Source organism: Salmo salar, chromosome 25, assembly GCF_965601325.2.
Source record: "Salmo salar chromosome 25, fSalSal1, whole genome shotgun sequence".
In the NCBI taxonomy this organism is placed as follows: Eukaryota; Metazoa; Chordata; class Actinopteri; order Salmoniformes; family Salmonidae; genus Salmo; species Salmo salar.
In genome coordinates, this window is record NC_138315.1 from 22,548,091 (window position 1) to 22,570,841 (window position 22,751).

At 41.1% G+C, this 22,751-nt stretch overlaps 2 protein-coding genes across 2 annotated transcripts; both read left to right on the forward strand.

Annotated features, from left to right (window-relative positions):
- Positions 1-619: 619 nt before the first annotated feature.
- On the forward strand, positions 620-16,311 carry LOC106586363 (uncharacterized). Its single transcript, XM_014173560.3, has 6 exons — positions 620-725; positions 847-1,095; positions 1,198-1,476; positions 14,642-14,737; positions 15,028-15,270; positions 15,905-16,311. The coding sequence occupies exons 1-6, from the start codon at positions 711-713 to the stop codon at positions 16,178-16,180; spliced, it is 1,158 nt and encodes a 385-aa protein (XP_014029035.3). The 5' UTR covers positions 620-710; the 3' UTR covers positions 16,181-16,311.
- Positions 16,312-19,810: 3,499 nt separating this feature from the next.
- On the forward strand, positions 19,811-20,787 carry crygs4 (crystallin, gamma S4). Its single transcript, XM_014173561.3, has 3 exons — positions 19,811-19,948; positions 20,076-20,318; positions 20,482-20,787. Exons 1-3 carry the CDS (start codon positions 19,940-19,942, stop codon positions 20,761-20,763), a joined length of 534 nt encoding a protein of 177 aa, XP_014029036.1. The 5' UTR covers positions 19,811-19,939; the 3' UTR covers positions 20,764-20,787.
- The last annotated feature ends 1,964 nt before the right edge of the window (positions 20,788-22,751 follow it).

Here is a 22,751-nt window from a genome sequence, read left to right on the forward strand (position 1 = left end):
GAACTAAATAGATTTACGTAATGAGTACATAATGCTTGCATTTACTTCTGAGTGAAGTCCACACATTACTGTTGACTCCAAGTGATCTAGCTTAGACTAGGGCTTCTTGTACCTAGTCCTAGCTGAGACACTTCAACATACAGTATGAATGACTGTAAACCTATTTGAATGATGGTTTTAGGTCGATTTTAAGTATAAAGATTTCAATGTAGTACCAAAAATGAAGTTATAATCACAATTGTGTGCATTTTCTGTGGCCAAACATTGAAAACCTTAGCAACAGGTGTCAGAGATTGCAACCACAGGTATCACAGAGTAACAAAGATAGTGGCAGACCCATACTCAGTGTTCTAGTGAACCGCTGTTTTCTTTTGTAGTTGGCACAGTTGGCGGTGTGCCAACCTCCATCTCTTCTTCTAGGTCATGTACATATTGTTTTGAATTATAAAACACAGTTAACGTTCCATGATCATCAAAGCCATAAGTAATTGACATGTTTCATTTACTACATTATAGTAATTCAATAAAACATTATGCAAGTACTACTAAAAGTAATTATATTGAACCTATTTCGTTTACAGTACATTTCATGGTGATGACTCAGGAATTCAACACAATGTGGTCACATATGCTGCGGACGTCTAACAAGGTATAAAAGGGCAAGGGAGCCAATAGCATTTACAGTCAAGCTTAAAAAACCAACAGCCTTAATGACCATGGGCAGGGTAGGTGGATTTTTAACTATTTTCTTAATCATTCTAACTAAATGAGTGCTTTACATATGTGTTCACTGTACCTCACTGCTGCAATAGGTGTTGTATAACATTCTTACAACTTGTCATGCAGATCATCTTCTACGAGGACAAGAACTTCCAGGGTCGTTCCTATGAGACCAGCCAGGACTGCCCTGACATGTCCTCCCACCTGAGCAGGTGCAACTCCTGCAGGGTTGAGAGCGGCTGCTTCATGGTCTACGAGCGCCCCAACTTCATGGGACACCAGATGCTGGTCAGAAGAGGAGAGTACCCTGACAACCAGCGCCTAATGGGCATGAGCCAGAGTGACTGCATCAGATCCAGCCGTATCATCCCCATGGTAAGGAAAAGAGAGCATTTCTTACTTTAAATTACAAAGTAGGGTTTTTAAAATGTCAGACCTTGGAATGAATACAAATTGTTTTAAATTCTCCACCAACAGCACAGAGGCTCCTACAGAATGAAAATCTACGAGAAGGAGAACTTTGGAGGTCAGAACATGGAGCTGATGGACGATTGTGACTCCATCCAGGATCGTTACCGCATGTCCGATTGCCAGTCTGCCCAGGTCATGGATGGCCCCTGGTTGATGTTTGAGCAGCCCCACTTCAGAGGCAGAATGATGTACATGAGGCCCGGAGAGTACAGGAGCTTTAGGGATATGGGCATGGGTGTCAAAGGCATGAGGTTCATGAGCATGAGGCGTATCACTGACATGTCCTAAATCATCGGATTGTCAATAAAAACATTTTTTTAAATGGTATCTACCAGTATGTCTTACTCATTACACACACCTTCTTCAGTCTGAAATATCACTTTCATTTTATAATATATTATATCATAAGACATATTATACAGTGTTGATCTTTGCAAATAAAAATGTCCTAAAAGCAGCCATTAGACGTCCAAGCACCATTGCCTTCAAATACTATGTTTTAAAAAATATGTTGATAATAAAATATAAAACTGTAAACTTAAAAGTGCAATACAATCACTAGCTGTAGCTTGTGCTAAAAGTATGTCTTACAAGTATCATCAGATTTTATTGACAAGTAGATTTGTGTGTTCATTGGCATTGCAATGAAATGGCATTCCATGTTTATGGGTTATTGTTTCCAAGGGATGACAGAGAGAATAGTAAGGTTCAAAGCACTGAACATTGCAGAACACCAAATTTAACTTTTGGTGTTCCGCAAGGTTTAGTTACTGAACCCCTATTATTTTCCCTACATATACTAAGCCTTGGAAACATTACCCCTTTCCACTTGTTTCTTGAAGGGTAAGTGTATAGTCTAATAATCAGAGTCAACAGTTTATTTTTAATTATTTATGTAATTTAAAAATAAGAAAAAAATAACTTTAAATGTATGTACACCTGTTTAATAGGAGCTACAGCATTTGCATAGGTATTTTTCTCCTTTAAAGAGCTGTGCTCTCAGAAAATCGACTGTCCATAAGTAACTACTTTTCATGCTATTTGGTCACATGAGGCAGCAACAATAAACCTGTACATCTAAAACTCTTTACCTATTTGACGTGGAAGAAAGGGATCTTAAAAGTCTTATTTTGATCCAATGCTTATTCAAGCAGTGATACGTAATCTAAATGTGAATTAAATGTTATTTAAATGTTATTGCTAAGTCACTGTTATACTACACTTTTTCATCATGTAAGTTACTTTACAAAAATGCTACTTATTGACTACAGCTCAGCGTTCAACACCATAGTGCCCTCATAGCTCATCACTAAGCTAAGGGCCCTGAGACTAAACACCTCCCTCTGCAACTGGATCTTGGAGTTCCTGACGGGCCACCCCCAGATGGCAAGGGTAGATAACAACACATCCGCCACGCTGATCCTCAACACGGGGGCCCCTCAGAGGTGCATTCTCAGTCCCCTCCTGTACTCCCTGTTCACTCATGACTGCACAGCCAGGCACGACTCCAACACCATCATTAAGTTTGCTGATGACACAACAGTGCTACCATTGATCACCGACAACGATGAGACAGCCTATAGGGAGGAGGTCAGAGATCTGACCATGTGGTGCAAGGACAACAACCTCTCCCTCAACGTGATCAAGACAAAGGAGATGATCATGGACTACAGGAAAAGGAGGACCGAGCACGCCCCCATTCTCATCGACTGGGCTGTAGTGGAGCCGATTGAGAGCTTCAAGTTCCTTGGCGTCCACATCACCAACAAACTAACATGGTCCAAGCACACCAAGACAGTCGTGAAGAGGGCACGACAAAACCTACTCCCCCGGGGCCAAGCTTCCTACCATCCAGGACCTCTATACCAGGCGGTGTCAGAGGAAGGCCCTAAACATTGTCAAAGACTCCCTTAAAATTGTCAAAGACTCCAGCCACCCTAGTCATAGACTGGGGTGCTTTTGATACATCGATCACCACATTCTTTTGGAGAGATTGGAAACCCAAATTGGTCTACATGGACAAGTTCTGGCCTGGTTTAGGTCTTATCTGTCGGAAAGATATCAGTTTGTCTCTGTGAATGGTTTGTCCTCTGACAAATCAACTGTAAACAATCAACAATAGTGGTCCGTTGTAGGACCACTATTGTTTTCACTATATATTTTACCTCTTGGGGATGTCATTCGAAAACATAATGTTACATTTCACTGCTATGCGGATGACACACAGCTGTACATTTCAATGAAACATGGTGAAGCCCCAAAATTGCCCTCGCTAGAAGCCTGTGTCTTAGACATAAGGAAGTGGATGGCTGCAAACTATCTACTCTTAAAACCTGTTGGGGCTAGGGGGCAGTATTGAGAATTTTGAAAAAAATATGTGCCCATTTTTAACTGCCTCCTACACCAACTCAGTAGCTAGGATATGCATATTATTACCAGATTTGGATAGAAATCACTCTTAATTTTCTAAAACTGTTTGAATGGTGTCTGTAAGTATAACAAAACTCATATGGCAGGCAAAAACCTGAGAAAAATACAACCAGGAAATGAGAATTTTGTGGCTGTACTATTTTTCGAGTCATTGCTAATAGATCACACAGTGACAAAGGATTCATTTCGCACTTCCTACGGCTTCCACTAGATGTCAACGATCTTTATAAAGTTGTTTGAAGCGTCTATGATGAACAGGGACCGGATGACAAGGAAGAGAAGTTGAAGTCCCTGGGATGTCGTCACTTCATTATTGCAAGCACCTGCGCGTTCATGTGAGTTCATGTGAGGCGAGACATTTTTCAAAAACGTTTTTCAAGACACAGGAGAGGTCGGGTTGAAACATTACTGATGTTTCACGTTAAAAATGGCCCTAAAGATTGATGCTGAACAACGTTTGACATGTTTGAACGAACGTAAATAGATTTTTTAAAACTTTTCGTCGGGACTCCCCCCCCCCCCTACTTTTGAGTAGCCTACTGAAGCGCTAACAACATGGAACAACTTGGAGTTATTTGGACATAAATTATGAACTTTGTCGAAAGAAACCACATTTGTTGTGGACCTGGGATTCCTGGAAGTGCCAATGGATGAAGATAACAGGACAGCGGAGTCAATCACCACCTTCCGGAGACACCTGAAACCCCACCTCTTCAAGGAATACCTGGGATAGGATAAAGTAATCCTTCTAACCCCCCCCTTAAAAGATTTAGATGCACTATTGTAAAGTGGTTGTTCCACTGGATATTATAGGTGAATGCACCAATTTGTAAGTCGCTCTGGATAAGAGCGTCTGCTAAATGACTAAAATGTAAAATGTAAAATGTAATCAAAGGTAAGGGATTATTGACAATAGTATTATTGATATTAGATGGTTACAAGATGGTGCTAACCTGTATATCCTAGCCTATTGTTCTTAGCACAGCACCCCGTTTATTGCAAAGTGTGATTTCCCAGTAAAGTTATTTTGAAATCTGGCAATGCAGTAGCATTTACGAAATGTTAAACTATAATTCTTTGAATGACAATATTATAATTTACCAATGTTTTCGAATAGTAATTTTGTAAATTGTAACGTTGATTCACCGGAAGCATTTGAGGGGAAAAAAATTCTGAATTTCACGCTACTGTAAAATGCTGTTTTTGGATATAAATATGAACTTGATGGAACAAAAAAGGCATGTATTGTATAACATAATGTCCTAGGAGTGTCATCTGAGGAAGATTGTCAAAGGTTAGTGCATAATTTTAGCTGGTTATCTGCTTTTGGTGACGCCTGTCTTTGAATTGACAAAACATTACACACAGCTATTTTCAATGTACTCTCCTAACATAACCTAACTTTATGCTTTTGCCGTAAAGCCTCTTTAAAATCGGACAAGGTGGTTGGATTTAGATGTTTATCTTTAAAATGGTGAAAAATAGTTGATTGTTTGAGAAATTGAAATTATTAGATTCTTGCAGTTTTGAATTTCCCGCCATGGTCTCTTGACAATAAATCCCAATACCGGGATCAGGTCCCCAACAGGTTTTAAACTCGGAAAAAACAGAGATGCTTGTTCTAGGTCCGAAGAAACAAAGAGATCTTCTGTTGAATCTGACAATTAATCTGGATGGTTGTACAGTCGTCTCAAATAAAACTGTGAAGGACCTCGGCGTTACTCTGGACCCTGATCTCTCTTTTGAAGAACATATCAAGACTGTTTCAAGGACAGCTTTTTTCCATCTACGTAACATTGCAAAAATCTGAAACTTTCTGTCCAAAAATGACGCAGAAAAATTAATCCATGCCTTTGTTACTTCTAGGTTAGACTACTGCAATGCTCTACTTTCCGGCTACCCGGATAAAGCACTAAATAAACTTCAGTTAGTGCTAAATACGGCTGCTAGAATCCTGACTAGAACCAAAACGTTTGATCATATTACTCCAGTGCTAGCCTCCCTACACTGGCTTCCTGTTAAGGCAAGGGCTGATTTCAAGGTTTTACTGCTAACCTACAAAGCATTACATGGGCTTGCTCCTACCTATCTTTCCGATTTGGTCCTGCCGTACATACCTACACGTACTCTACGGTCACAAGACGCGGGCCTCCTAATTGTTCCTAGAATTTCTAAGCAAACAGCTGGAGGCAGGGCTTTCTCCTATAGAGCTCCATTTTTATGGAATAGTCTGCCTACCCATGTGAGAGACGCAGACTCAGTCTCAATCTTTAAGTCTTTACTGAAGACACATCTCTTCAGTAGGTCCTATGATTAAGTGTAGTCTGGCCCAGGGGTGTGAAGGTGAACGGAAAGGCTGGAGCAACGAACCGCCCTTGCTGTCTCTGCCTGGCCGGTTTCCCCTCTTTCCACTGGGATTCTCTGCCTCTACCCCTATTACGGGGGCTGAGTTACTGGCTTACTGGTGTTCTTCCATGCCGTCCCTGGGAGGGGTGCGTCACTTGAGTGGGTTGAGTCACTGACGTGGTCTTCCTGTCTGGGTTGGCACCCCCCCTTGGGCTGTGCCGTGGCGGAAATCTTTGTGGGCTATACTCGGCCTTGTCCCGGGATGGTATGTTGGTGGTTGGAGATATCCCTCCAGTGGTGTGGAGGCTGTGCTTTGGCAAAGTGGGTGGGGTTATATCCTACCTGTTTGGCCCTGTCCGGGGGTTTCATCGGATGGGGTCACAGTGTCTCCTGACCCCTCCTGTCTCAGCCTCCAGTATTTATGCTGCAGTAGTTTATGTGTCGGGGGGCTAGGGTCAGTCTGTCACATCTGGAGTATTTCTCTTGTGTTTTCCGGTGTCCTGTGTGAATTTAAATATGCTCTCTTTAATTCTCTCTTTCTTTCTTTCTCTCTCTCGGAGGACCTGAGCCCTAGAACCATGCCTCAGGACTACCTGGCTTGATGACTCCTTGCTTTCCCCAGTTCACCTGGCCGTGCTGCTGCTCCAGTTCCAACTGTTCTGCCTGCAGCTATGGAACCCTGACCTGTTCACCGGACGTGCTACCTGTCCCAGACCTGCTGTCCCAGACCTGCTGTTTTCAACTCTCTAGAGACAGCAGGAGCGGTAGAGATACTCTCAAAGATCGGCTATGAAAAAGCCAACTGACACTTACTCTTGTGTTACTGACTTGTTGCTCCACGACAACTACTATGATTATTATTATTTGACCATGCTGGTCATTTATGAACATTTGAACATCTTGGCCATGTGCTGTTATAATCTCCACCCGGCACAGCCAGAAGAGGACTGGCCACCCCTCATAGCCTGGTTCCTCTCTAGGTTTCTTCCTAGGTTTTGGCCTTTCTAGGGAGTTTTTCCTAGCCACCGCGCTTCTACACCTGCATTGCTTGCTGTTTGGGGTTTTAGGCTGGGTTTCTGTACAGCACTTTGAGATATCAGCTGATGTAAGAAGGGCTATATAAATAAATTTGATTTGATTTTGATTTGTTCTCTCTGCATAGCATGGTAAGCTGTACTGGAGTAGCAAGTTTAGGTCCACAAGGCTTCGAAAGTACCTGTCAAAAGTTTGGACACCTACTCATTCAAGGGTTTTTCTTTATTTTATTTTGTCTTGATGACAGCTTTGCACACTCTTGGCATTCTCTAAACCAGCTTCATGAGGCAGTCACCTGGAATGCATTTCAATTAACAGGTGTGCCTTGTTAAAAGTTAATTTGTGGAATTTCTTTCCTTCCTAATACATTTGAGCCAATCACTTGTGTTGTGACAAGGTAGGGGTGGCATACAGAAGATAGCCCTATTTGGTAAAAGACCAAGTCCATATTATGGCAAGAACAGCTCAAATAAGCAGCAAGAAACGACAGCCCATCAGTACTTTAAGACAATCAGGAAAATGTCAATAACTTTGAAAGTTTCTTCAAGTGCAGTCGCAAAAACCATCAAGCGCTATGATGAAACTGGCTCTCATGAGGATCACCACAGGAAAGGAAGACCCAGAGTTATCTCTGCTGCAGAGGATAAGTTCAATAGAGTTACCAGCCCTCGAAATTGCAGCCCAAGTAAATGCTTCACAGAGTTCAAGTAACAGACACATCTCAACATCAACTGTTCAGAGGAGACTGTGTGAATCAGCCCTTCATGGTCGAATTGCTGCAAAGAAACCACTACTATGGAGTGCTGCATCAGATGACCTGGCCTCCACAATCACCCGACCTCAACCCAACTGAGATGGTTTGGGATGAGTTGGACCGCAGAGTGAAGGAAAAGCAGCCAACAAATGCTCGGCATATGTGGGAACTCCTTCAAGACTGTTGGAAAAGCAATGTGCAAGCTGTCATCAAGACCAAGGGTGGCTACCGTAATTTCCGGACTATTGAGCGCACCTGAATATAAGCCGCACCCACTGAATTAAAAAAAATATATTATTTTGAACATAAATAAGCCGCACAGGTCTATAAGCCACAGGTGCCTACCGGTACATTGAAACAAATTAACTTTACACAGGCTTTAACGAAACACGGCTTGTAACAAAAATAAATAGGCTTTAACGAAACACGGCTTGTAACAAAAATAAATAGGCTTTAACGAAACACGGCTTGTAACAAAAATAAATAGGCTTTAACGAAACACGGCTTGTAACAAAAAATAAAACATTTGCAGTAAACAGTAGCCCACCAAGAAAGTCATTGCCCCAGACCAAGCTCCCGTGCAGCAGCTCTATTTCCTTTTCCAACAGCCAGATCAATCGCCTTCAACTTGAAAGCTGCATCATATGCATTTCTCCGTGTCTTTGCCATGATGAGGGTGACAAAATGACTACCGTAATCAGAATGATGGGAAGTTTGAGAGTGCTCGATTTAATCTAAACAGTAAACAAAAAAGTTGTTTGACCTTAACCCGTTCGGCAATTTCATTGGTCTAATGAAAGCTTCATGCCGCCAAAAAACTGAGCACGTCACAGAATGTGTTTTAATTTTTTATTTAATTTTATTTGTAATTTGAAAGCGGGAAAAATCCATATATTAGCCGCGTCATCGTTTAAGCCGCGAGGTTCAAAGCGTGGGAAAAAAGTAGCGGCTTATAGTCTGGAAATTATGGTACTTTAAAGAATCTAAAATCAAAAAAATATTTTGATTTGTTTAAAACTTTTTTGGTTACTACATGATTCCATGTGTTATTTTATAGTTTGATGTTTTCACCTTTATTTAACCAGGTAGGCCAGTTGAGAACAAGATTTAATTTTGGATTGGCGATGTTTAATATGAGTCTGGAAGGAGAGTTTACAGTCTAGCCCGACACCTAGGCATTTGTAGTTGTCCACATATTCTAAGTCATAACCATCTGGAGTAGTGATGCTAGTCGGGCGGGCGGGTGCAGGCAGCGATCGGTTGAAAAGCATGCATTTAGTTTTACTAGCGTTTAAGAGCAGTTGGAGGCCACGGAAAGAGTGTTGTATGGAATTGAAGCTCATTTAAAGGTTTGTTAACAGTGTCCAAAGAAGGGCCAGATGTATACAGAATGGTGTCGTCTGCGTAGAGGTGGATCAGGGAATCACCCGCAGCAAGAGCGACATTGTTGATATATACAGAGAAGAGAATTGAACGGCCTGAGAATTGAACCCTGTGTCACCCCCATAGAGACTGCCAGAGGTCCGGACAACAGGCCCTCCGATTTGACACACTGGACTATATCTGAGAAGTAGTTGGTGAACCAGGCGAGGCAGTCATTTGAGAAACCAAGGCCGTTGAGTCTGCCGATAAGAATACGGTCGAAAGCCTTGGCCAGGTCGATGAAGATGGCTGCACAGTAATGTCCCTTATCGATGGCGGTTATGATATCGTTTAGGACCTTGAGCGTGGCTGAGGTGCACCTGTGACCAGCTCGGAAACCGAATTGCACAGCGGAGAAGGTACGGTGGGATTCGAAATGGTCAGTGATCTGTTTGTTAACTTGGCTTTCAAAGACTTTAGATAGGCAGGGTAGAATAGATATAGGTCTGTAGCAGTTTGGGTCTAGAGTGTCTCCCCCTTTGAAGAGGGGGTTGACCACGGCAGCTTTAGAATCTATGGGAATCTCAGACGATACGAAAGAGAGGTTGAACAAGCTAGTAATAGGGGTTGCAACAATTTCGGCAGATCATTTTAGAAAGAGAGGGTCCAGATTGTCTAGCCCGGCTGATTTGTAGGGGTCCAGATTTTGCAGCTCTTTCAGAACATCTGCTATCTGTATTTGGGTGAAGGAGAAGTGGGGGAGGTTTGGGCGAGTTGCTGTGGGGAGCGCAGGGCTGTTGACAGGGGTAGGGGTAGCAAGGTGGAAAGCATGGCCAGCCGTAGAAAAATGCTTGTTGAAATTCTCAATTATTGTGGATTTATCGGTAGTGACAGTGTTTCCTAGCCTCAGTGCAGTGGGCAGCTGGGAGGAGGTGCTCTTATTCTCCATGGACTTTACAGTGTCCCAGAACTTTTTTGAGTTTGTACTACAGGATGCAAATTTCTGTTTGAAAAAGAAAGCCTTAGCTTTCCTAACTGCCTGTGTATATTGGTTCCTAACTTCCCTGAAAAGTTGCATATCAGGGGGCTATTCGATGCTAATGCAGAACGCCACAGGATGGTTTTGAAAGCGGGAAAAATCCATATATTAGCCGCGTCATCGTTTAAGCCGCGAGGTTCAAAGCGTGGGAAAAAAGTAGCGGCTTATAGTCTGGAAATTATGGTACTTTAAAGAATCTAAAATCGAAAAAATATTTTGATTTGTTTAAAACTTTTTTGGTTACTACATGATTCCATGTGTTATTTTATAGTTTGATGTTTTCACCTTTATTTAACCAGGTAGGCCAGTTGAGAACAAGATTTAATTTTGGATTGGCGATGTTTAATATGAGTCTGGAAGGAGAGTTTACAGTCTAGCCCGACACCTAGGCATTTGTAGTTGTCCACATATTCTAAGTCAAGGGCAGACAGGTCTGGAGTGAACCAAGAGCTATATCTATTCCGGGTTCTACATTTTTTTAATGGAGCATGCTTATTTAAGATGGTGAAGAAGGCACTTTTAAAGAGTAACCAGGCATCCTCTACTGTCGGGATGAGGTCAATGTCATTCCAGGATACCCCGGCCAGGTCGATTAGAAAGGCCTGTTCGCTGAAGTGTTTTAGGGAGCGTTTGACAGTGATGAGGGGTGGTCGGTTGACCACAGACCCATTACGGATGCAGGCAATGAGGCAGTGATCGCTGAGATCTTGGTTGAAAACAGCAAAGGTGTATTTGGAGGGCGAGTTAGTTGGGATGGTATCTATCAGGGTGCCCGTGTTTACGGATTTGGGATTTAATTTGTGTGAGATTGAGTGCATCAAGCTTAGATTGTAGGATGGCCGGGGTGTTAAGCATGTCCCAGTTTAGGTCACCTAGCAGCATGAGCTCAGAAGATAGATGGGGGGCAATCAATTCACATATGGTGTCCAGGGCACAGCTGGGGGCAGAGGGTGGTCTATAGCAAGCGGCAACGGTGAGAGACTTGTTTCTGGAAAGGTGCATTTTTAGAAGTAGAAGCTTGAATTGTTTTGGTACAGACCTGGATAGTAAGATAGAACTCTGCAGGCTATCTTTGCAGTAGATTGCAACACCGCCCCCTTTGGCAGTTCTATCTTGGCAGAAAATGTTATAGTTAGGGATGGAAATTTCTGGGGTTTTGGTGGTTTTCCTAAGCCAGGATTCAGACACGGCTAAGACATCCGGGTTGGCAGAATGTGCTAAAGCAGTGAATAAAGCAAATTTAGGGAGTAGGCTTCTAATGTTAACATGCATGAAACCAAGGCTTTCACGGTTACAGAAGTCAACAAATGAGAGCACCTGGGGAGTAGGAGTGGAGCTAGGCACTGCAGGTCCTGGATTAACCTCTACATCACCAGAGGAACAGAGGAGAAGTAGGATAAGGGTACGGCTAAAGGCTATAATAACTGGCCGTCTAGCACGTTCGAAACAGAGAGAAAAGGGAGCATGTTTCTGGGCACAATAGCATAGATTCAAGGCATAATGTACAGACAAAGGTATGGTAGGAAGAGAGTACATTGGAGGTAAATCTAGGCATTGAGTGATGAAGAGAGAGATATAGTCTCTAGAGATGTTTAAACCAGGTGATGTCATCGCATATGTGGGAGGTGGAACAACATGGTTGGTTAAGGTATATTGAGCAGGGCTAGAGGCTCTACAGTGAAATAAGACAGTAATCACTAACCAGGACAGTAATGGATAAGACATATTGATATTAGGGAGAGGCATGCATAGCCAAGTGATCGTATGGGTCCAGTGAGTGGTTGGGCTGGCTGGGGACACAGCGATTCAGACAGTTAGCAGGCCAGGGCTAGCAAGCTAGAATAAGGGCCTTAGAGGGATGTCGCGATGGGGGAAAGTCTGTTTTTGCCTCCTCGTGAAGTCGATAGACCAGTCATGGAATTAGTAGGGTTCCAAGTAGCTGAGGGGTCCAAGTCCAATTGGCAAAATGGGTATAGTGGTCCAAGAAACTGGCCGATGGATCAGCTAACAGTCCAATATGCTCTAGATAGCTAGCAGGCCGCGGTTAGCAGAATGGGCCTTCAGGGGACGTCGCGCCTGAGGGGCCTGTTGGGATCCTTGGGCATATTATTAGCTAGCTGCGATGATCCAGATGAAAAGGTTCAGATTTTGCGGTAGGAATCCGGGGATATGGAGAGAAAAATAGGTCCGGTATGCTCTGGTTTGAAACGTGTTGTACGAACTGGCGAGAGCTTTCCGAGCTAATGGTTAGCTGATGACCGCTAGCAGTGGTTAGCTGACTGATAGCTGGTAGCTAGTTAGCTAGCTAGCTTCAGTTGAGGTATTCCAGTTCGGAAGTAAATAGAAATACTTTAGAAAAAAAACAGATCCACGCCACATTGGGTGAGGCGGGTTGCAGGAGAGTATTTAGAAGTTGAGGTTTAGGAAAAATATTAAAAATAATGCGAAGAAAAAGATATTAAAAGATATATACATGGGACGAGACAAGACAAAGACATCTGACTGCTACGCCATCTTGGATTTGAGAGTACAGCAGTACAGCATGTGCATGAGAAGGAAGAATTATGAAATATTATGTTAATAATCGGCTAATTTCGGGAAAGCGAGTTTAAACATTGAACCGCCAATATCACACTGAATTAATTGCTCTCTTTTTCAAGAGAGAGACTTGTCTATAAAATACAATCGTCAGTCCCATTTCCCACAATAACTGACCCTAATATTTGGGAACTGTCATAATGCAAATCTCTGTTTAACTCCATTGTCTATGATTGTGTTGTCATGTGAGTCTTTGTAAACAAACAAAGTATAGTTTCAAAACGTTCAAAGCTATCATTTCAATCTCATGGACAGTCAACCCTTGCATCCATAGCTCTGTTGTTACGTTTCCCCAGCCCCATCCCCCATTCAAAGCCAAGTGGTGGTATTGCCATTGGGTTGAAACAAACTCAGGATTGTGGCTTCAATCAAGGGTATGCTTCAAAGTACCAATAACAGTGGTTCAAGAGACTAAGGGGCTCAGCCTTTACAAAATTGTTTTTGTAAGTTAATATATTGAAGAACATAGGCTTTAGCTCAGCAAGCTTATACACTCCTGTGGTGGTCAGCAGACCTAGGTTTGAACCCGGATGGGTCTCTTTGTGAAGGAGGTTGAAGTGGATCAGAGGTGGTTCAATAAAGTACAGTCATTGACTTTTGCCTGAGACATAAAGACTTCAATAAACTCCCTGAAGTAACATTGGCTTACAGAGGACCCACATAGCAAAATCACAAGTATTAAATCAACACATAGTGTTAAATGTAACACTCAAAAGTGTCTATATAGTGCCATACCACACAGAGTTAATGTTACTGTTTCTGTCACTGGCCAACAATATTTGTTGTAATCACTTTGCACTGGTGTTAAGTGTTAAAAATATATTAAATCATGGAAAAGCGGTAAAGTAACCACTCAGATTCAAAGACAGAGATATGGATGCAAGAAGAGATGGTCCATGAGATTAGCAGGAAAGTTTTTAACATTTTGAGGCTATACATTGTTTGTTAACAAATACTAAAGGCTCTGACGAAGGCATTTAGGCCGATAAGTAAAGCGTATTAAAGAGCAGTGATATTAGCAAGAGCAGCGGGCGGGTTTCTTCATTTTTTTCATTTTTTTCCTCTTGTTAACAAATACTCAAATTACAACAAAAACAAACGATGGCATAATACAGCTTTAGATTGAGGGTTAATATCTCTAATCTGTGGTTTCAGATTTGTTATAGAGTCACAAAGACCCTATAGTCATCCAAGAACTCTCTACTCTGACTGCACATAGCCCACAGAGGAGTTCCATACACACTTTGTCATTCTTGAAATCACTCAATACTTGTTCCCGATCTGAATGAGAAATATATTGAAGGATTGAAGAAAGTAATTCATAGTGGTCACACTTGCAACCTGAGAAAAAAATCCTTGTTCTGGTTCAGAGTTTACGTTGTGTCAATCATTTAAGACAGCTTTCTTTATAATGCATTGCCATGCTCTTTCCTCTGTCTCTACAGTAAATTAAGAGCACGTCAAAAGCCACAAGAGGATCCCATCAACGACTACTAAATTCTGACTCGATATTGACTATTGGGATGAAAGTTCAGTCATTATAGCTTCTACAACTTCAGACTTGCACGATGAGACAACACAGTTGCAAAACGAGACAGTTCCTGAACATGATGCTCAAGACAAAATAAAATCACAAAAAAAATGTCTTTTAGATCAAACAATACTAGATGCCAATAGAAACCAATAAAGATTCCATGATAGCAGACTGCTTGAAAGCAATCCATATAATGCATTTAGGGGACAGACTGGGAGAGTTGGCCTTTATAACTTTCACATCACAGTTCTGGCAATTCTTTGATACGGAGCCATTGCATTGGTACAAAGGGAAATTAAACTTGAACAAACCATTTGCTGATATGCAAATCAGGCTAATTTGCTTAACAAAGGCTTCCCCTTGTCGGCACATTCTGCATTTCGATATAAACCTCAGCAGTACTGCTGGTGAGTGGGAGGTGAGCAATAACAATCAAAAAATGGGGAAGGTAAGAAGGAGTCTTTAGATTACATAGATAATATCATAGAATATATGTAAAACGTGTATGAGAAACTTTGCTCAAAAGAAAAAGTGCTTATACTTTTAGTTATGTTTATCTGCCTTGATTTGACTACTGACTTTGATTCGATTTTTTGTCACTTCTGTAACTTCAAGCAGCATTGTAGGTATCGCAGCTTGGCAGAGGAGCAATCATTACAGCCACATATTGGAAGAAGTACTGTATAAAAGGTATGGCTTGTATCTTACCAGGCTTTTCTGTCTCTATCTCTCTTCCAGATTGTATTCTTTGAGGATAAGAATTTCCAAGGTCGTAGTTATGAATGCAGCAGTGACTGCCCAGACCTGCACTCCTTCTTCAGCCGCTGTAACTCTATCAGGGTGGAGAGCGGCTGCTGGGTTCTGTACGAGCGCCCCAACTATGCAGGCTACCAGTACATCCTGACCCCTGGGGAGTACCCTGACCACCAGCAGTGGATGGGCTTCAACGACAGCATCAGATCCTGTCGATCTATCAAAAACGTAAGCCTACCTACCAAAAGTACAAACTGTAAGCCTAGTTTGAAGATGGGACTGACAAATCTGACGTTTATTTGTGTCAGTAGATAGACACTGACAACTTGAGGCAAGAAGTTCATAATCAGTGCTCAAAGTCCCCAGGAACCAGTTTATTGATTTGCATTACTTTATTTTGCTTTTTGACAGATGTTTTCTCGATCTTAAATGTACACATTTTACATCAGACAGACATCACTAACTTATTTTTATTTATTTTATGCTTGTATATTTGGGTTTTGGCAATTAGGATGTTAAAATGTGTCTGACCAGATTTGGATGCAGGGCAATGCCCAGCTTGAATGGAATGCCCCAGGGTGCACCAACCAGGCAATGATCATTCAAAAGCCAACAGACAATAAGGATAGATAAAAGGCTCATGTTTTGGCAGCAGTTTGCGTCATGTCCAGGCCCATCTACATCAGTTGTTGAAGGAAACCAGGACAACAGCCAATAAACCAATTTAAAGAGGCATCCCAAATTTCTAATGTCATTTTTTGCATACAGATTAATGACAATTAAAATAATTAACATGTTTACTTTGATATGATTAATTAAGGATACTGGCATTTAAACATTTTCGGTTGTATTTATTTTGCAGGTCTATGGAAATTCCTACAAGATCAGATGCTATGACAGGCCAGATTTCGCTGGCCATATGGCAGAGTGGAGTGAGGACTGCCCATCGGTCCACGAAGCATTCAAGTTCCGTGAGTTCCACTCTGCTGTGGTGATGGACGGTGCCTGGGCATTCTACGAACTGCCCAACTACAGGGGGCGTCAGTACTTCCTGGAGCGCAAAGAGTACCATAACTTCACGGACTGGGGCGCCACCTCCCCTGTCGTGGGCTCCTTCCGCAGGATCACAGAGTTCTAGAACCTTACAACCTCTAGAGTTCTAGAGCCCTACGACGACCCCTACCCAGAAACCTCTCTGCAGTGCCTTATGACACCCACCTCTGTGTGAGAGTGTTGCAGTCTAACAAATAAAACCCTGTCTGATCCGCATACACCCCATTGTCTTCATTCATTTGACATGGGAATCACCGGGCACAAGTACTGAATGTCAACACCAGTAGATCTACTCACACTGTTTTCTTTAGTCATCTTTGCCACCCTATCAACAACTCTAAAATAGAATGGAACAGAATACAATACAATCCTTTATTACCTTCCAAGGAACAAAGTCTTTACACAATCCTATAGAAGATACCCATACAAATGAACACACAAACAGTTTGTAACATGGTACAGTGTCACACAATAAAAAGTCAGTTAAACATACACAGTATAAGGGGCAATGTTACATTCCGTAAAGACAACCCTAGATGTCATCGCTCAACAGAAAAAGGAACTATCAAAGTAGTCACTTTGACAACCAAACCAAAACAGAAAGTGTTTCAGACAGGTTCTGAAAGAAACCCATGGGGGTGTCCACTGAATGTTGGCAAAGCAACTAGAAAGGGACCTAACAGACAACCACTATTGATGCCCACTTGAATTTCCTCAGAAATGACAAACTAAAATAAAAAAATGGACAAAAATGTAGGATAGGGAGTTACAAAAAATATAGATCAAACTAAACAGGGGATTAAGATTAAGGCTTTGTTTGGCTACCTAAAGTGGAAGCGCTAATGTGAGGTGTAACTCTCCCAACATCTTCTTTTCCAGCAGATGTACTGGGCTAGCAGGTCTTAAATACCAGCTGGGCCAGCACTGGTGAAACACATCCTCACTAATGAGATCACTCTCTGGGCCAGCACAGGTATAACCCATTTTAACGAAGTAACCAACCTCGAAATGGAGAGAAAACCCAAAGCCAGCAATAGCACACACAGCAGACAATTAGAATTCTGAATTAAAAGTTGGATGATAGACACTTACATGTTTAAATTCAAGACGCATTACAATGAATCAGATTGTATACAATTTTGCATTACTTTACCACTCAAAGACTTCTAAATAAAATGCTAGCATACCATGACATCTCAGCACACAACACAACTCATCAAGAATAGGATTAAAAAGGAAAGTCTCTGAACAATGAACACACTCCCCATCTAATATTTAAGTTTAGAAACAAGGGATATTCAATACAACGGCCCATGCAAACATAAGCCCTTGTCACTGTGACAGTTTGCATATTACATGTGATGTACTACAACAATATTTCAATGTTCTGACTGTGAAACATATTCACTTTGATGTTACACCTGCATCGTCATTTAGCTGTGTTGATCCTGGATTGTAATTTAATTATGTTTATCCTGTATCAACCCCCTGAGTCAATACATGTTAAAACCACTTTTGGCGGCAATTACAGCTGTGATTCTTTCTGGGTAAGTCTCTAAGAGCTTTGCACACCTGGATTGTACAATATTTGCATATTATTATTTTTAAATGATTCAAACTCTGTCAAGTTGGTTGTTAATCATTCCTAGACAGACATTTTCAAGTCTTGCCATATATTTCAAGCCGTTTTAAGTCAAAACTGTAACTAGACCATTAGGAACATTCAATGTTGTCTTGGTAACCAACTTCAGTGTCTATTTGGCCTTGTGTTTTAAGTTCTTGTCCTGCTGTGTCCCAATGACTGTTGGAAAGCACACTGAACCAGATTTTACTCTAGGATGTTGCCTGTGCTTAGCTCTATTCCATTTATTTTGATCAACAACAAAAATCTCCCTAGTCCTTGCCGATGACAAGCACACCCATAACATGATGCAGCCACCACCATGCTTGAAAATATGAAGAATGGTACTCAGTGATGTGTTGGGTTTTCCCCAAACATAACACTTTGTATTTAGGAGATAAAGTTAATTTCTTTGCCACATTTCTTTTGCAGTTTTACTTTGTGCCTTATTGCAAACAGGATGCATGTACAGGCTTTCTTCTTTTCACTCTGTCAATTATGTTAGTATTGTGGAGTAACTACAATGTTGTTGATCCATCCTCAGTTTTCTCCTATCACAGTCATTAAACTCTGTAACTGTTTTAAAGTCACCATTGGCCTCTTGGTTAAATCCCTGAGCGGTTTCCTTCCTCTCTGGCAACTGAGTTAAGAAGGACGCCTCTATCTTTGTTGTGACTGGGTGTATAGATACACCGTCCAAAGTGTAATTGCTAACCTCACCATGCTCACAGGGATATTCAATGTCCTTTTTTTTACCCTTCTACCAATAGGTGACCTTTTTTGCGAGGCATTGGAAAACCTCCCTGGTCTTGATGGTTGAATCTGTGTTTGAAATTCACTGCTTGACTGAGGGACCTTACAGATAATTGTATGTGTGGGGTACAGAGATGAGATAGTCATTAAAAAATCATGTTAAACACTAATATTGCACACAGAGTGAGTCCATGCAACTTATTATGTGACTTGTAAAGCACATTTTTATTCCTGAGCTTATTTAGGCTTGCCATAACAAAGGGGTTGAATACTTATTGACTCAAGACATTTCAGCTTTCAATTTGTAATTCATTTGTTAAAAAAAAAGTCAAGGGGTGTGAACACTTTCTGAAGGCACTGTAGCTAGAGTATGTTGATCCTGGATTGTAATTGAACTGTGTTGTTCCTGGATCTGTCTATATACATTTTGTGAATCAGTGCAAAAACAATTATAACAAACATGTGTCCTATTCATTTGAGATAGCTACAATCAGAATCATAAAACTATGTTGACTTACAAAAGTTGTTAGAAATCTGTCTTGGAGTTGTGCTAGCGGGCTGTTTGAAACTGAGCTATGTATATGGATGACCTCTGCACAAAATAATTGAGGGTTTCATCAACAACGGCATGAAGGCTAACAGTTGGCATTGAAAGTGGTATACTGATAATACAGGACTGCATTTGCATGAACTGTATGAACTGCATATAGAATCATATTTGGCCTTTTTAAGACTTTGCGTTTAAGACATGTGCTTCTGGTTTCTGTACGAGTGGCCTAGCAACTACTTCCTCCCTTCCTCTATAAGGAAAAGTTGCTCATATCATAATGAATACATAGACAAGAGGGCATTTGTATTCCCATAAAGACAGAATCATGTATTTCATTTATTACAAAGTTATTACAATGTATCACTGCTAGACTTAAACAAATGTTTTTTAACAACCTATTAGAATGACACAATACAATAGTTTCAATATTTTATTTTCATTTTGATGTGAAGATAAGGGATTATCTACAATAAGTGATACTGAAACAGAGCAGTACAATTGTAACATTTAGCTGTTTGTCCATTCGATATGGACAGCCTGTTAAGTGCTTGTGAATTCCTGGCCTAAATGTATCATGACATGGATTTTCATGGGTTAAAACTCATTCGATTTCCCATCAGATTTCTTTGTTTAATGTTTATCTCAAGCTGCCCTTGACGGCCCTGGATTGTTTTGGATCCCACATGAACTGACTGAAATTTGGCACTTTCTACCTGCTATTGTGTGTGGGTCAGTGATTCAGTGCTTTAGAACAATGCGTTGAGCCTAGATAAATATTTGAATAGCTGATTGAAATATCTGATTCACTTTGTGCTAACCATGTGCTTGGTGTTATTGTCTCTGCCATCTATAAAGAGTATACTTGCAGGCCCTGAGCTTTAGTGTCGTTTACTGTGCCTGGTATTCTGAACTCTGAAGAGATGGAGAAGGTGAGTTGTGTTCCGATGGAGATTCATATAATGAATGAGCACCTGTTCCATAGTTTCATAGTTCTGTAATTTTGTTTAACTATATGGAATTCAGAAATGTAACACGCTGTCTCTTCTCTTCCAACAGATTGTGTTTTATGAGGACAGGAACTTCCAGGGGCGATCCTATGACTGCAAAGGAGACTCCGCTGACCTGCATGACTTTTTCACTCGATGCAACTCTTGCCGGGTGGAGGGCGGCTGGTGGGTCCTCTATGAGCGCGCCAACTACATGGGTTACCAGTACATCATAGGCCCCGGGGAGTACGCAGACTACCAGCACTGGATGGGGTTCAACGACTGCATAAGATCCTGTCGGGTCATCAAAAAAGTAAGTCATGTAAACTAGGAGACCAACATTTTTGTTTTATAGAGAAACATGATCATGGCCTTATTCAGGTTACTATCAGAACTTAGATAGGCCCACACCTTTCAGAACTTCATAAACAGCCAATAATGACACATTCTTCTATGTTTGATCAACTTTTTCCCAGACCACTGGCCCCTACAAGCTAAGGCTGTTCGAGAGGCCCAACTTCGATGGTCAGTCCCTGGAGGTGACTGAGAACCTGCCCTCTGTCCAGGAACGTTTCCACAGCCGCGAGATCCACTCCTGCAAGGTCCAGGAGGGTTCCTGGGTCTTCTTCGAGCACCCCAACTTCCGTGGCCGCCAGTACCTGCTGGAGAGGGGGGAGTACCGTCGCTACAACGAGTGGGGAGCTCTGCATGCCACCGTGGGCTCCATTCGTTGCATCATAGCCACTGGAGAGAGATGATTGTAGTCGCATGGTGTGATTCAAATAAAGTTTTCTGATGATAAACATGAGCTTGTTTCTGAGTATGATTGAGGTCACATGGAAGTTATAGAAGAGCATGGAACTTTTATATCAAAAGGCATATATTATAAACACAGTGGTCAATATCTTAGTAAATATAAATATATTTGTATAATAACAGCTACTGTATACCATGAAAGGTGTATTTAAGGAATCCAAGAAGTAAAAACACTGAATGTTGCTCCGAGAATAAAGCCACAGTGTGTAAGTTTTCCAGTCATTTCAATGAATGAAATATCCTTGATTTGGAAGAATAGGTAACACTTTACTGTAAGCACTTTATGTACTGTACGTATTCATAAAGCCTTTATAACTACTACATAAGAAATGATCAAATCTGTCATAGGCCGTTATTAACAATATGAACAATGGCGTAAGATGTTATGAAGCTATTTATAACGGCCTATATGACTGGCAAATCTGTTGTCACATACTCTTCTATCAACTGTAACAAGTGACTCAAGTATATCTGCTTAATACTTATTTTTACTTAGCCTAGTTGACTTGGATCTCTTGACCACATATACAGGCACAGCATTTAAACATCTTCCCAGCTTCCACTAAAAAAAGTAAACAGTTCATGCAAACAACGAGGTAGGCTAATAAAGAATTCTTCTCTGCCTAAAATATTGTCCTTGCCTTTGTGGGTTGTAGATTTTAGTTCTATAAAATAAGTGGGTAGCTTCTGACAAGAAATTCATGCTAAATTCACAGGATGGCACACTTTCTGTTATAATTGACCGCTTTGACAACCAAGGGCTCTCTTCGTAAAAAGACACTAGTTGTGTTGCCTTTGGAATCCACAACATCCATTTAGGTATCTAAGTACTTGAGAGTTTTAAATCCTGATAGAAATATGCAATACGCATGGGTAGAAATTATTATTAAGTCCAAGCAAATATGAAGTTGGGCATAAATAGCCTAACTAAGAAATTGGAGGATATATAAAACAATATACCACAAGTGCTGCATTAACATTTATAAAACACACTTTTACTAGAAAACACTTTGCAAGTGTTAAATGATAAATAATTGTGGATCCCTGGTTGTGACCAAACTCTCTGAAGGTGTCTCAGGGGGAGTGGGATATGTAAAAAATAAATTTACATTTCACACCATACACTTGTACAAGTTACACACTTGTTTGAAACAGGACAAATATAAGCACCCCCTATTTGCATTGTGTGATTGTCATTTAGATGCTTGCCCAATGCTGAGCTTATACGTGGTCAGAGCCATGACCCCTTTTCTCAGGTGTGAAGGCATTTAGTGTTAGTGACTTCAAGAAGAGTGATCAGAAATTACAATACATCTACTGTATCTGAGTTCTTCGGGATCGGTGTCCCTTCCACGAGACGATTAGTATGAGGTTGTAAGTAACAAGAACATTTCCCAATTCTTGTTAATATAACTGCACTGTCCAATTTACAGTTGCTATTACAGTGAAATAATACCATGCTATTGTTTGAGGAGAGTGCACAATTTTGAACATGAAAAGTTATTAATAAACAAATTAGGCACATTTGGGCAGTCTTGATACAACATTTTGAACAGAAATGCAATGGTTCATTGGATCAGTCTAAAACTTTAGACATACACTGATGCCATCTAGTGGGCAAAATCTGAATCGCACCTGGGCTGGAATAATACATTATGGCCTTTCTCTTGCATTTCAAAGAAGATGGTACAAAAAAATACAAAAGAAGGGTGTCACATCCTGACCCTCGAAGGGGTCATTTTCTATAGTAGAGTGGTCAGGGAGTGACAGGGGGTGTTTTGGGTGGTTTTCTTGCTTTCTGTTTCTATGTGGGTTTTCTAGATTTTTATTTCTATGTTGGGGGTTATTGGGATGATCTCCAATTAGAGGCAGCCGGTTCTAGTTGTCTCTAATTGGAGATCATATTTATGTAGGGGGTGTTCCTTTTGTA